We start from the raw sequence: 15107 nt of genomic DNA on the forward strand, positions 1-15107 counted from the left end.
AAGAATTTTATAAGTTCATCTTTCATCACATCGGTGAGTAGCAAGCGGTTTAAAAACCGCTTTAAAATGCTATTTTATGCCAGGGGGGGTGACAGGGGGAATGGGCTAATGTAAAATTTTGATGTTTGCCGCGAGACAACCCCTTTAATAAAAGTGGTTGTGAGCATCATAACAAAGGCTTTAGATGATGTTAAGAAGCCAGCCTCAGAGTAACTGCATCCATAAACTACAGCCTACATCCAGTGACAGCTGGACTCTATGATGGTACCGGGGTCCACAAGTCATGATCTAGCACTACCGGTGAGTGTTCCCATGAACAAGGATGTGGCTACACCTACATTTCCCCAGCTGTTCAGGGGACTGGTCCTCCTCCAGTATGCACCCCATATTCCCTCCTAAGGGACCCCAGATATTTGAGGGCCCTTACATTCCCATTACTTTTAAAAGTGTATGCCATAAATGTATGATAGCTAGGAGCTCTGAATGTTGAACCTTTACTTATCAGGAGAATGGGGTTGCAGTGTGCAAGACTAATAAAACCCAAACCTAGGGTTTCTAAGCTGAAAAATGTAGTCAGCAAATTAAAAGAATTAATGGTGTAATAAATACTTACTGTGCTATTGACATATACACATACAGAGCCCCATCCCCCATAGTACAATAAATCTAGATGTAGGCGAGACTTCTGTAAGTCAGCCTCACATGCTGTCACTTGACTATTCTCCTGTTTAAACTTGTAGTAGGATGTCCTGTATACCCGGTTACCCTCTGGCCCTCCATGCAGTACAAGGCTTCCCCTCACATGCCTCATCTCATCAGCTCCAAGCTCTGGGCCCTCTGTCTTCGCCTTGAGCAATAGTGATAGGAATTACAGCAGCACCATGTAAATTGTAATAGACAAACATATAAACATGCATACATAGAAGCAATGTCTGTAAGAAGAATTATGGAGACAGTCATTCACATTGGCGATCCCACCTACAGCAAATCCCTGGCAGTATCAAAGCAAAGGTGCAGCACAGAGCAGGGCAGGATAATGAAGGAAAAATAAAATTCTAATCTATAGGCCCATTTACATGCAACCATCGTGCAACATTCGTTCGCTTGCAGTTTATCGCTGATTTTCAGCTTGCAATAAAATAGTTGTTAGTTCGTTCGCTTTTCGTTTGGTTTAAATGACAGTTGTTCAGTCTTTTAAACGACTTAAGAGGAGGGGTGATTGTTTGCACAATGTCTACTTGTTTACTCATGCCAGCGGAAGACAATGGCTTTTCTTTGCAACAATTACAACCCTGCAGGCCAGAGATTCCTTGCATAAACACACGTCTACATATACAGTGTTCACATAGCCAACGAGGGAAATGGAGAGGATTTCAGATTATTATCTTAACGTGTAAATGCTCAACATTTGTAAGCAACACAGTTAACTCATTCGTTGTAACGACAATCTTTGCATGTAAATGGGCCTTAAGAACGCTCATCAGGTGATGCCAGACAAATAAGTGCCTTCTCTATCTTTATAACCTTTGAAAACATTGCATAACTGGTCAAATGACTCAGTCTTTGGATGGAACCAAACAGCAAATGAACCCCATTGACTATAACGTTTTCACTTTCACTCAGCTGGTATTTAGCGCCGGATCTGCAACGGTACCTCGACCAGAGGATTCAACACAGATGCAACACCAGCTGAAGGCAGTCAAATCCCACCAAATATTTGAAACTATAAAAACACAACAAAAAACTGTAAATCCATCTGAAGATTTCTGCAGTATGTGCATGGATTTCTACCAGCTCTTGTAAATGGACACTTACAGAAATTTCTACACGTGTGAACATACTCTAAATCAGTGCTTCCCCAACCCCAGTCCTCAGGGCACCCAACAGGTCATGTTTCCTGGATGTCCTCTGTATTGCACAGGTGATGTAATTATTATCAGTGCCTCATGTCTTCTTACCATAGGTTATCCTGAAAACATGACCTGTTGGGGTCCCTGAGGATTGAGTTGGGAAACACTGCTCTAAGTCATTGAGATAAGCATACTAACATGGTTTTGAAACAGTTTGCATTTGTCCTGTCGTTTCAACACAAGGTTTTTATAAGTGAAACTCTGAAGTCAACCATTTCGCCTATTAAATTAGCACATTAAAAACCATGTCGCAGAAATGCATGCATTTTTAATGCGTCTAAACCTCCACCATGTGAATACGTTTTTTTTTAAAAAGTTTGTGAACCCTTTGGAATTACGTGGATTTCTGCACCAATTGCTAATAAAATGTGTCCTTGGTTATCCAAGTCATCATTATAGACAATCTAACTAAACGAATAGTACACAGACGTTTGTACATGTGTGTGGTTGAGCACATTAGAGGTGTGGTCTGAGGTGTAGGTTTTTACTAAAAGGCATTTACCATACAGTAAAACAACCAGGATATACTCCTCGCTCCCTGCTCCAGTGTTTACGCAAGGCTAAACACTGCAAGAGACCTACAGAAGGCCATACAAATTGCAAAATCATCTGTTCATGTGTCCACTATTGGAAAAAAAAAACTGAACAAGACTAGTGGTAATGGAAGACCACCAGCGGAATCTGCAGTTTCAAAAAAATACAACACACATCACGGCATTTCTCAAACTAACCTGAAACCACTTAGTTGTTTTATAGTGCTTCTGAGAAAGTGGTCTATGGACAGATGTGACAATAAGGTAATTTTTTAGCATACACACAGAATGCCAAGTTTGGTTGAAAAACTACACACCAAGACCAAAAGCTCATGCCAACTGTGAAGCATGGTGAAGGGAACAATGAATTATAAGGCATATACAACCATCTTACAGGAGACGGTGAGAACGGTAGTCCATGACTTCAAAGACTGGTTGAAAAAGTAGTAATTCCTTTTTTTGAAATGGCCAAGTCGGAGATCTGTATTGGAGTCTCCAGTTAGAGGATCTGTAACAAAATACTGGAAGGAATAGTGCTGCACACAGCTCTTGCTTCCAATAAGATGTCGGGCAGCTGATCGTAAACATAATTGATCCCATTTAGGTTGATTGGGTCCGTTCAGTACTGTTCAGTTCTGTCATAAGACGGACCTGTTCCGCTAAAGGATTCCCCTTTTCTGCTACCCCGAACGGAGCAGGAAACTGGACCCCCCGCCACAGATGTTAAGGCAGCCTTACCCTATCAAGATGCTGTGTTAGCCTGAAGAAGGCTGTGCACAAAAGGCATCCCAGAAATACTGATGAACTGAAACACATTTGAAAAGAAGAATGGTCCACAATATCTTAATATTGTGCAAATATTTGCAGCTATAGAAAGTGTTTGGAGGAGGTGATTGGTTCTAAAGGTTGTTACATTCAAGGAGTCACTTTCACCCTACACTGTGAATGTTTACTCAATGTTCTTAATAAAAATATATGAATGGTACAACTGTATGTGTTTTCAGTTTACTTAGACAGTGTCTGTTTGTGACTTGGATAAACAAAGGAAAAATGCAAAGTCCTATATCTGGGCAATAAAAATGAAAAAAAAAATCCAGAATGGGAGGAATTGGGTTAATAAGCAGCATATGTGAAAACAACTTGGGTATACTAATAGATCACAGACTGAACACGAGTCAACAGTCTGATGCAGCAGGGAAATGGCAAACAATTCTGTGATGTATTAAGAGAAGCATAGAGTCTAGATCACGTGAAGTAATTATCCCCCTCTACTCTTCCTTAGTCAGACTTCATCTGGAATACTGTGTCCAGTTTTAGGCACCCCAATTTAAAAAAAGACAAACTGGAGCAAATTTAGAGAAGAGCTACCAGGATGGTGAGGGGTCTGCAAATTGGTACTGTTGTAACATATCTCCACCAGGATTATAGGTTCTTATTGGTAGCCGAATACACACCCTCACCGATCTGCCAATAGCGCGGTGGAAGCTTCTGATTGGCTGCCATATGCACACCTTCAGCGAGCTTCCGAGCAGCAGCAGCTCGGTGTAGACGTGCAAAGGCTTCACAGAGGGAGGGAGCTCCCTCTGTTGTGTAGTCGCCGGGTGGTCATGGCAACAGGATGCCAGCATCCCGATTTGCCATTCAGGAGCTCCGGCGGTGAATCAGAATCGGCGGCTCTCTCTCAGCGGGAGCTGGCCTGCGGCCATCAGTGGGGGTAAACAGCAGGCGCCGGCCTGTGGCTATCAGCTGGGGAGAAACAGCGGGGGTGAGAAGCGGGTGCCGGCCTGCGGCTATCAGCGGGGGTAGTAAATCGGCGGCTATCAGCAGGGGGTAAACAGCGGGAGCCGGCCTGCAGCTATCAGCGAAGGCAGTGAACTAGCGGCTGTTAATCAGAAACTTCCACCTAGCCATGGGCAGATGGGTGAGGGTGTGTATCCGGCTACCAATGAGAACCTTGGGGCATTCCCTTTACCTCAGGCTGTCTCCATCCATAATCCTGGTAGAGACAAGGTACAACAGTATCCTGCAAATCATGTCCTATGAAGAATGGTTAAAGGATCTGGGAATGTTTAACTTACAAAAAAGAAGGCCGAAAGGAGACTTAACTGAAGGGCTGTCACAGTGCAGAGGGATCAGCCCTATTCTCATTTGTACAAGGAAAGACTAGAAGCAATGGGATGAAACTGAAAGGGAGGAGACACAAATTAGACATTTGGAGCTAGCAGGTTCATCTTCAATGGAAGTGTTCAAACAGAGGCTAGACAGTGAATTCTGCATTGAGCAGGGGGTTGGACCCTTGAGGTCCCTTCCAAATCGGACCACATTTTGATAGTAAGCAGTGCAATAATCAATGCAGAAATCCAAGTAACTCACTTTTTTTTTTGCATCTGCGTGTATAAGTATATTAAAGCCATACCATCATAAAGTATTTCTCTTGAGACACCCTTCGAACAAGCTTGAGACTTTGGCATCTGCTTCTCAGCCTGGGATTCTTTTCTACTCTCAAAGTCATAATTGCCTTTGGGAAACTGAATCTTTGCACTGAAAAGCTTTTCCTTTTGGTCAAAATCTCCATCTTCATTGCCATATCTGCCAATACGATACGTCACGACTTCACTTTTCCTATCGGGGTCTCCTATTGCACATCCTTTCTCAAACCTTGAGGCACTGTTTTTCTCATAGGGGGGCACCATGTTAGAATGTAAGCCACTTTTAACAGAACCTTCTTGAAGGCTTTCAATAGTACAGTCTCTGTCACAGACAGTGTCCTCATGACTGGCATCTTCCAGCTGCAATTTCTGAGCTATATAGTTCAAATAGAATTTAAAGCGTCCGCTGTGATGCTGCTGGACCAGTCTAGCATAAGCATTTTTTTGTTGGACACCAGTCCAATTTGAACCTTCTTTTGGTGACAGACCATGATTGGCTTTTGAATGCTCCATATTGTGACCTTACACTCAGACTTGGAGAGAAGGGGGAAAAAGAAAAAAAAAAGAAAAAAAAAAGTTATTTTATTTGCAATAAAGCAAACCAAGCGCAAGAGTGTGGCTGGCTTCTTTCAGTGTAAGAGCAGTTCAGCGTCTAATTTTTCACCTACTGTGTACACTATGGGTGCGTTCACATCTGCGCTGGGGATTCCTCTTTCCTGCTCTATTCGTAGAACAAAAAAGGTGAATCCCCACAGCCAAACGGTTCAGTCTCTCGACTACAATGGGTTCCATCCTCTTTCCGCCAAGCTCTTGGATAAAACAAAAAGCGCTGCATGCAGCGCTTTTGTCTTCCGGAATTTTCAGTCGGATCTACCATGGAACCTCCAGAGGGGGCTTCCGTTGCAGATGTGAAGCCATCCTAATACTAAAAGCTGCATTACAATGCAGTCTAAAAGCCCAATCTTTCAAATGACTGAAAGATTGAAAGATTTTGCGATCTATATGAATAAAGTGTTAATCTCCATTAACACTTTATCATCTTCGTTTGCATGTAAAAGGGCCTCCAGAAGCTGTTTGCAGAGCCCAGCGTGTGATTAATCACACACCCAGCTGTGCACACAGCTGCACTGTTCTCTTTGTGGCTGCCAGCAGGTTACAATGTTATCTGCTAGCTCCCGTGGAGATAAAAGCGTGAGGTCTATTGAGACCACTAGCTGAAGGGTGGATTTCAAGTCCCCCCCCCCTAAAATCATCATTCAAGCGAAAATTTCACGATAGCTTTTACACGTAATGATTAGCAGTCAAAATTTGTTCAAATGACCGAAAATGAGCGATAATCGTTACGTGTAAATGCACCTTAAACCTGGTCTAAAAAAAATTCAGACTCCAGTGCATTTACTGCTATTAGTAAATGGAAAATTACAGACTACAAACTTGCAGATCTTAATATTCAAATCTGAAAGAGAGGAGCAATTGGTGTGAGGAAAGCGTGCATTGCCTCACTAACATGTCAGTGGCACGTCAGAAAAGGTTTTAAGCTTAACCTATTCACAACCTACCCATAAAAGAATAAAACAGATACACATTTCTTTCAATGGGAAGAGGGAGATAAACCACTGTCTGACATCTCCATAGGAACTAAGGATGTTGAGTTCTAGCATTCCCAATCCCCATCACCTCCATCATACTGGGAATCACAAATATTTCCTACAGCAGACAAGTTACAACCAACTGTTCAACGACCCACAATTTCCAACCACCTTGGCAATTTTGCAAGGCTGCTGGGGCCATGAGAATATGTGAGAGCAGTTCCATTGACTAAAAGAAAGATCCTGACCACAGTCTAAGGGACTTGAAGTTCTTAAATAAAAATCTCTAAAAGCAAGTCAATGGATAAGAGTAGTAAAAAAGGGTTGTATTTTGCCATGCTGATCTAAAGAACTATGCTTCCAAACTGAAACATGGGCGGCTGGTGAAGTATAAACATAAACCAATGCCAGTACCATTTGTTGTACATGCACCGGTGGTCTACAATGCCGCACTTCTTGGGTGTTCGAATAGGGTTTAAAAAAACAAAACAAAGTTCTCACAAGATTCCTACTGTTTAAGCATAAAAATCCAGTATTAGAAATGTAAAGTATCCAGCAGCACCCACTTAATCCCACCACATAGTGGGGGAGTTACAAACCACGCAATATAAGGATTGTGGACTATCAGCCCCAAAAGTCACTCAAATATAGGATATAGATTGTGGCAGCATAAATGGAGCAGACTGCTTCCTAAAAAAAGAGCCTTTCTTGTTCCATAGATAGACGTACAGGCAATGTTTCGACCATTTAGGTCTTTCTCAAGCCGCTATCTGTAGAAACAGACCAGTAGATCCAGTAGCCCAGTTCGCCATCCCACGCCCAGCCCAGTTCGCAATCTCATCTCTTCACTATGCAATAATCCTAAATAACTGATAGTTTTCACTCCTTTTGACTGCACCCATCTACAATAGATCGCACTGATGAAGACCTGGCCACTTCTTTCAAAGAACACATTGACAACCTTCACCAGCAAAGTCTCCCAGTCCCCGAATAGCTTTGATCCCTTTCTCTCCCACACCAACTCCTGTTCACTCTCAGCATTTGACCCTACAGTAGTAGTCTCAAGGATGCCCTCTTCTTCTCATCCTACTTTCTGCATTAGTGACCCTATTCCCTCATAGCTTGCCCAGTCTTTCTCATGGACTCAGTCACCTCACTGCGATATTTAAAGGGGTTGTCCGAGTTATATAAAAGCGCCTTTAAATGGGTCCCCCACTGTGAAAAATAAACAGCTGATACTCACCGCTCCCCCACTCAAACCCCACCGCTGGCTCTGGTGGGCTCCACTATGTTGTGGTTTACAGGCTGAAAACCCTTCAGAGGTGCTTTATATAACTCGGATAACCCCTTCGACTTACGCATGCATAAAAACTGAATGACTATCAGTCGGTGTAAACAGGTAGTCAATCTATGAATCCATCCAAAATGGTTATAGATGAGAGCAGCACCACCAATAATCCAAAAATGTTCCAATTTATTTAATCCATAGAAAAGGATGGGCAGCAACGTTTCAACTCCGAAGAGTCAGCTTACTGAAGGGGTCCACGTGCTGCAGCCTCTTCAATGTTTACATCCAATCATGATCCTCAGTGCTCTAATCACCATATTTATAGTGTCCATTCTAAGGACTACAAGCTTCTGCCATTCACTTCAGTCAGACAAGCCTGTAGTACTCAGAATAGTCACTGTAAATAAGATGTTCTAAGAAAGCACAGGATCATACCATACACAAACACTGAAGAGGATGCAGCTCTCGGACAAATGTCGGGAACTCCTTTAATCAACTGATAGGTGGGGATCCCGAGGTGCAGACCCCCAGCAATCAGATATTGGTAGCCTACCTTGAGGCTAGGCCACCAACTACGGTATTAAAGGCTAGGCCAACCCCTTAATAGAATGCCTGTAAATTTACGATCTACTGCAATACTGAGCCACTGCAGTATATTGTACATGCAGTCAAAGTTCACAAAAACAAATAATTTTTTTTAATTAGTAAATTTAAATATCAAAAGTTTATTCTCGCCTTTCCTAGTCATGAAAAAAATTGGTATTGCTGCATCCATAAAAGTCCAATTTATTAAAACATCACATTTACCACGCACCGTGAAAGCAGTCAGAAAAGGAGAAATAGGCAATGACAGAATTGAGCTTTTTTTGGTGACCCATCAGAAAAACTGAATAAAAGTTATCAAAGTGTCGTACCCCAAAATAGCACCAATAAAAACGACATATTGCCCTGACATCGATGAAAAAAGTTACGGGATCAACAGATAAAGCAATTCAAGTTATTTTTTTAATTAGTATTGGCATCAAACTGACCCACAGAAAAAAGAAAAATGTCATTTTCATCATACCGTGAACACCGTAACAACGTCAAAGTTGTATTTTTATCCCCATCTCACCACATCCTGAAACTAAAACCAGGACACTAACATACAGGTATCATGAACACGTCACGTTGTTCTAAAGCATGAAGAGAGATGCTTCATGGATGGCACGGGACCATGAAAGTGAGTGCAACTCTGCATGGTGGAACGGTGCACTGGCCACTCAAAACCTACCTGCTTTGATTGGCCAGTGCTGTCCACATGAGCAGTGCTGGCCCATCAAAATAGCGTGTAGTAAAGATACATACTAATGCACAGTGTATATCGGGTAGAAACCGTGCAGCCTCTTCATTTGTCAACGAACAGAGGGTCACTTTAACCCCTTAGTGACCAGCCTATTTTGGGCTTTAAAAGGTTTTTCCAGGTAGTGCCCACCAGGATGCACTGGGTTCAGAGCGGAAGCAGCCGGCGCTAGTAATTGCATGCACAGCTCTTACTAAAAAGAATCGGACCCCAGCCTGCAATGACAAGCACAGCTCCCATTGATTTCAACGATAGCTGTGCCTGTAATTACAAGGGCCAACTGCTAAACAGGAGGTCGGAGTAGAGCTTCCGCTCCAACCCCAGTGTATCCCAGCTGGCGTTGCCTGGATACCCCATTTTATATTTGGGGGGGGGGGGGGGGGGAGAAGTTTTATTAGGAAAGGAGCACACTTTTAGGCTGCCTGTCTACCGCGGTTCACGCTCTGTAAATCTTTCCATAGGGTTGCTATGGAAAGCGCAGCGCCAGCATCCACGAGCGAAGAATCATAGCGATTTTCCACTCGCGGGATTTAAATCGCGGCATGCTGTGATTCTCTGCAGTGAGCCTATCAAATAGGCTCATCTCTGAGATCTATCAGTGCTCCCCCTCGTGCCCCGGGGCAGATTATCGCTAGCGATATTCCGCCTCGGCTGTGGACAGGGTGCCTCAATGTCACTGTTGCTATGGAGATACAATTGAAGCCAGCAAACAGCCATCTGTGTAGGGGTATTCTTGCAAGTATGGAGGGGTAGGGAATCAGGACAACTTCTGTTGTGGAACCCACAGACTTTCTTTTTACAGTCTTGTGTACCATGCACTGAAGCAGCAAATGTTCAATTTTTGGCTGATTGAAAGCAAGAAAGATACAATTCCTATCATCTGTAGTTAGCACATCATATTGGGATTGGAGTTATACAGTAAAAAAGGTGATAAACTTCCTTTAAATGTTTTACCAGAAGTAGTTCTACTGGAGGGAGGGGTGATTAGTGTCTGGTCCCAACCCAAAAGCAGGTCTACCGACCCACTGACTCTGCAGGCTCAGGTCAGGCCAGGCCAGGAAAATTGTACATATTATGGGGGCATAAACCTGTAATGCACTTGTCTCAGACCCAAGCCCCCCCCCCCCCACCAATCCTAAGAACAGGGGGGCATGTGTGCCCCTCTCTTCCTCACTGCATGCTTACAGTAAAGACTGAATGGAGGTCCCATACACATGGTGTTGCTCCATTCATCTTCAATGGGACTGCTGGAGATACCCAAGTGCTTCTAGTCAGCAATTTCTATCAGCTCCATGGACATGAATGGTGTGGTGCCGTGTAAGCGTGTAGAAGAGGCTAAAACCTGAGTAGATAAACAGATTTGGTAAAATCCCCATTGATTTCAGTGGGACTTATTTTGTTTTGTGTTTCTTTTGACAGCAAGAAGACAAAAGCAAAAAGCTGGGCTCTTCACACTCCTTCCACAATAACTAACACAGACCAAATGCCGGTTCGGTCACAATGTCAGAACCTGGCACTGCCCGACAGCACCCACCAGCTATAACGGGGTCTGCCTTCTTACTGTGAATAGCACAGCATGCTGCATTGTTTTTTCCAGCATTTAACATGGAACCCGGGAAGAAGCTGCTGGAGATCTGACCAGAGACTAAGGCCAATGTCACAAGGGTGAGTGCGATATCGGGCCGCGAACCATGACTTGATATCGCACTCACCAACTTGTGATTTCCCCATGTTTTTAGATCAAAACTGTCTTGCATCATTACGTGGAAGCAGCGATTCTCCACTGTGGCATGTCTCCTGTTGTTTTCAATGGGGAGACCACGCATTGCATGGCACTGTGGGCACCCAGCATGTGCTGCGATGCTGCCACCAGCCCCATTGAAATCATCGGGCAATGTGATGTGACGTGAGGGCACTGTCAAAGACAGGACATGCCGAAATTTTTTGGTGCAATGCGAATGAGGTTGTGGAGTGGAGGGGGGGGGGGGGGGGGGGGAGATCCCTCACGTGTATGATATCGTTCAGCAGAATGGGGTTCATATTCCTGCAAGATATGGTCAGTCACCGCCGGCATTCTCACGGGTTTGTTATGACATAAAGGCTGGGTTCTCACACGCCGGATTTCTTGTGGAAATCTCGCGGTTTGGCTGCAGCACTTAGCCACAGGTTTTGAAGTGGCTTGGCCGCTCGCTCTTCTGCTGCGGGCGGCGCTCCCATAGAGGAGAGTGCGGTCGCAGCGGAATAGAAAAAAAAAAATAGCTGGCTAGCGGCCGCAGGTGGATCTGCCACAGCGAAATTCCCAATGGAATTTCTGGGGCAAATCTGCCCTGTGTGAACCCAGACTAAGCGGGTTTGTAACACTGGCGAGAAACGCTGTACGAGCTCCATTGATTTGATTGAGACTTCTCAGACGAGCGTTTTAGTGACGAGTTTCTAAAACGCTCTACAACAAGTGGTGTCTGTTCTGTTTTTGTGCGCAGTTTTCTTTATTTATGCACATCACCCATTACAACGATGGGGGCGTTAACAACCGTCAAAACACCCTTCGGAAAAGTGTTTAAAAATGCAGTGTTTCTCCAAAGGCTTGTGTGAGCGCAGGCTTACACCGAGGGGCAGCGCCAGGCCCGGGGGAGCGCGGGCTTACACCGAGGGGCAGCGCCAGGCCCGGGGGAGCGCGGGCTTACACCGAGGGGCAGCGCCAGGCCCGGGGGAGCGCGGGCTTACACCGAGGCGCAGCGCCAGGCCCGGGGGAGCGCGGGCTTACACCGAGGCGCAGCGCCAGGCCCGGGGGAGCGCGGGCTTACACCGAGGCGCAGCGCCAGGCCCGGGGGAGCGCGGGCTTACACCGAGGCGCAGCGCCAGGCCCGGGGGAGCGCGGGCTTACACCGAGGGGCAGCGCCAGGCCCGGGGGAGCGCGGGCTTACACCGAGGGGCAGCGCCAGGCCCGGGGGAGCGCGGGCTTACACCGAGGGGCAGCGCCAGGCCCGGGGGAGCGCGGGCTTACACCGAGGCGCAGCGCCAGGCCCGGGGGAGCGCGGGCTTACACCGAGGCGCAGCGCCAGGCCCGGGGGAGCGCGGGCTTACACCGAGGCGCAGCGCCAGGCCCGGGGGAGCGCGGGCTTACACCGAGGCGCAGCGCCAGGCCCGGGGGAGCGCGGGCTTACACCGAGGCGCAGCGCCAGGCCCGGGGGAGCGCGGGCTTACACCGAGGGGCAGCGCCAGGCCCGGGGGAGCGCGGGCTTACACCGAGGGGCAGCGCCAGGCCCGGGCTTACACCGAGGGGCAGCGCCAGGCCTGGGGGAGCGCGGGCTTACACCGAGGGGCAGCGCCAGGCCTGGGGGGAGCAGCAGGGCCACCGTCTGTAGGGTCAGCCAGGACAGCAGCAGGCACATCATCAGGCACCAGCTGCTTCCAGCAAAGTCTACAACACAGAGGACCGGCGCCCCACGTGTGCCACTAGCTGGGGGTCAGGTGACAAGTATGACATAGACTGACAGCATGAACCCGGGCTATAGGGGCAGAGCCAGCGCCCCCACCTTACAGCACTTACTATACCCCTCCGCACACTATCACTCACCAAATCACTGACCCGCCGCTGACAGCGATGCTCTTCTACTCGATTTAAATCGCCGCTGCTGACTGCTGCCAAGATTCCTCTTCCGGGTCAGGCAGGTTGGGGGCGGGGTTATCCGGAGGTGTAGAGCGCGTGTGGGTGGGGCTAGGATTCCGGCAGCTGCGGGTGAGAGCGGCGCGTGCACTGTGCTCGTCTAGCAGGTGCAGCGCTGGACGGACACTTACCGGCTGTGTGAGTTGAGCAGTTCCTAGCGCTGCGGCCCGTGCATTACTAGTGGTGCAGTTCCGGCTTTTTTGCTCGTGTGTGTGGTTTGTGCCATCAATGAGTCCCATCTGCACATGCACGCTGGTTGTAGGAGTCATCCAAGAAGTGCCTGCTCTTGGAGTTGGTCCGTCCCGGAGAGGGCTACTAACTTGTGTTTTTTTTTCATTTTCCTGGGCAACATATCAAAAAAATCACAGCTAACATTATTTATAGGCACATTGGAAGACCACGCGAATGATAAAGACTATAAGGGGTTAAACAGATTACTAATGTACTGTGAGCTAGAACACATAATTACAATGAATAAGCTGCTCAGACAGCACCGGCCTCAAAAAAAAAAAAACATTATTTTTTTTTTTTTTACAGATGCTTGAAAAACGTCCTGTGTGTTTAAGGACTGCCCAGGAGCTTCCAGGTGGTTGACACCCCGACTTTCCATTGACCTCCATGGAAGTTAGAGGGAGCTGAGAACATATGCTCTGATGTGGCTGAGGCTGAATTCAGACGAACGTATATCGGCTGGGTTTTCACGCCGAGCCGATATACATCGTCCTCATCTGCGGGAGGGGGGGGGGGGGAGGATGGAAAAGCCAGGAGCAGGAACTGTGCTCCCGCCCCCACTCTGCCTCCTCTCCACCCCCTCTCCGCCCCTCTGCCCCATTTGCAATGAAAGGAGATGGGGTGGGGCTAAATTAGCCCCGCCCCCATCCTGCCTCTCCCTATTGCAAATAGTGCAGAGGGGCAGAGAGGGGGCAGGAGCTCAGAGCACTGCTCCTGGCTCTTCCAGGCTCCCCCCCTGCAGAGAGATGAGTATATCAGCTGGGCGTAAAACCCAGCCGATATACTTTCGTCTGAATCCAGCCTTAAGCTAAGGGTGATTCCACACCAGCGCCTGCAGTTCCGCATTCCTGTAACGTTCAGGGAGCAAGAAAGTAGAATCCCCATGGCTGAACAGTTCCGTCTCGGGACAGAAGCAAATTGTGCTGAACAAACCCCATTGACTATAATTTAGTTTTTGAAAGTTCTGGAAAAACTAGCACTGGAGGTTTCATAAATATAGATTTACCCCTGAATGGGGAATGTACAGGGAAACCTCTTCTTAAAAGACCACTTCTCACCTGGAGCAGATTTCATTCTGCACACTGGCCATCGTCTTGGAGAAGACCGCTCTCTAGAAGACTGTTTTTCAAAGCAATTCTGGATGGTTGTCTCAAAGATGGCCATGAATACACTAATAATAAATTTGCTCTGCTATCAGCAATGGTGAGAAACAACTTTGCGTGGACTCTTAGACCCCATTTACACTGACAGATGATCGCTCAAAAGTCACTCAAAAGCCAGTTTGAGTGACAGTTTTGAGCGATCATCTTTGCATAGTCTATAGTAGCTTAGTAGCTACTAAAGAGCTATGCAGGCGGAGCGGGACACTGCCACTATCACTCGGCGAACAATACAGCTTTTCTGCGTAAGCAAACACCTGCATTGTTCTCCGCGCTTACAGCTCGCGTCCCGCTGTGAACTACCAGTGGGACACGGGCTGTAAGAATCTCATCAGCGCTGCCGACTGTTTTAACAGCCTGCACCACTGATAAGACTTCATCGCTCAATTCAAGAAAACTGGAATTGAACGATGAACGACTCGTGCACGAAAACTACACGATGTCCGTGCATTTAGACCCACAGATTCTCGCTCAAAAGACGTCTTTGAGTGAATTTTGAGCAGGAATCGTTGGGTCTAAATGGGCCTTTATACTCACTGTATAAGTCCACTTTTACATTCAGCGTTCACTTTATTCTGTGCTTTTGTACTTTGGTGCTGATATATCTAACTGGCCAACCATAATGCCATAACGGTGCAGAAGCCTGAAGACATGGTCACAATGTTTGTTAGTTATTAGACACCTGAACACCCGCTCCACCCGCACAGGACACTCATGCAGGGCTTATGCAACAGTGTCAGTCAGGGAGGCCAAGACGACTTGTGTCCTTTTTGCCTAAAGTAGTTTTCTGCTCTGTTGAAGTGAAGAACCTTTTATACAATCTTGCCCAGTAAGAATGTGCAGAATATATGGGAATTGCTTGTAATGTAAAGGCATTGGAGAAATATTGGTGTTTTAAGAATAGTGACTAGACCAAATCAACAAGTGTCATTTGCCCAAGAGTGTACTACTGAACTGA

General features: G+C 46.6%; 1 protein-coding gene across 3 annotated transcripts in view; it reads right to left on the reverse strand.

Moving 5' to 3' along the window:
- Positions 1–12767, reverse strand: part of DIS3L2 (DIS3 like 3'-5' exoribonuclease 2) — a 285607-nt gene extending 272840 nt beyond the window's left edge. The window contains exons 1-2 of one of the 3 annotated variants that reach the window (XM_066602644.1): positions 12669–12767; positions 4860–5405 (exon numbers count right to left, since the gene is read on the reverse strand). In XM_066602644.1, the coding sequence (XP_066458741.1) occupies positions 4860–5385 (526 nt within the window). In that variant the 5' untranslated portion in view covers positions 5386–5405; positions 12669–12767. The remainder of the gene's footprint in view (positions 1–4859; positions 5406–12668) is intronic. The other 2 variants (XM_066602662.1, XM_066602653.1) reach the window with 2 other exon arrangements.
- Between the last annotated feature and the right edge of the window lie 2340 nt (positions 12768–15107).

This window comes from Eleutherodactylus coqui, chromosome 1 (genome assembly GCF_035609145.1).
Source record: "Eleutherodactylus coqui strain aEleCoq1 chromosome 1, aEleCoq1.hap1, whole genome shotgun sequence".
Lineage (NCBI taxonomy): Eukaryota > Metazoa > Chordata > Amphibia > Anura > Eleutherodactylidae > Eleutherodactylus > Eleutherodactylus coqui.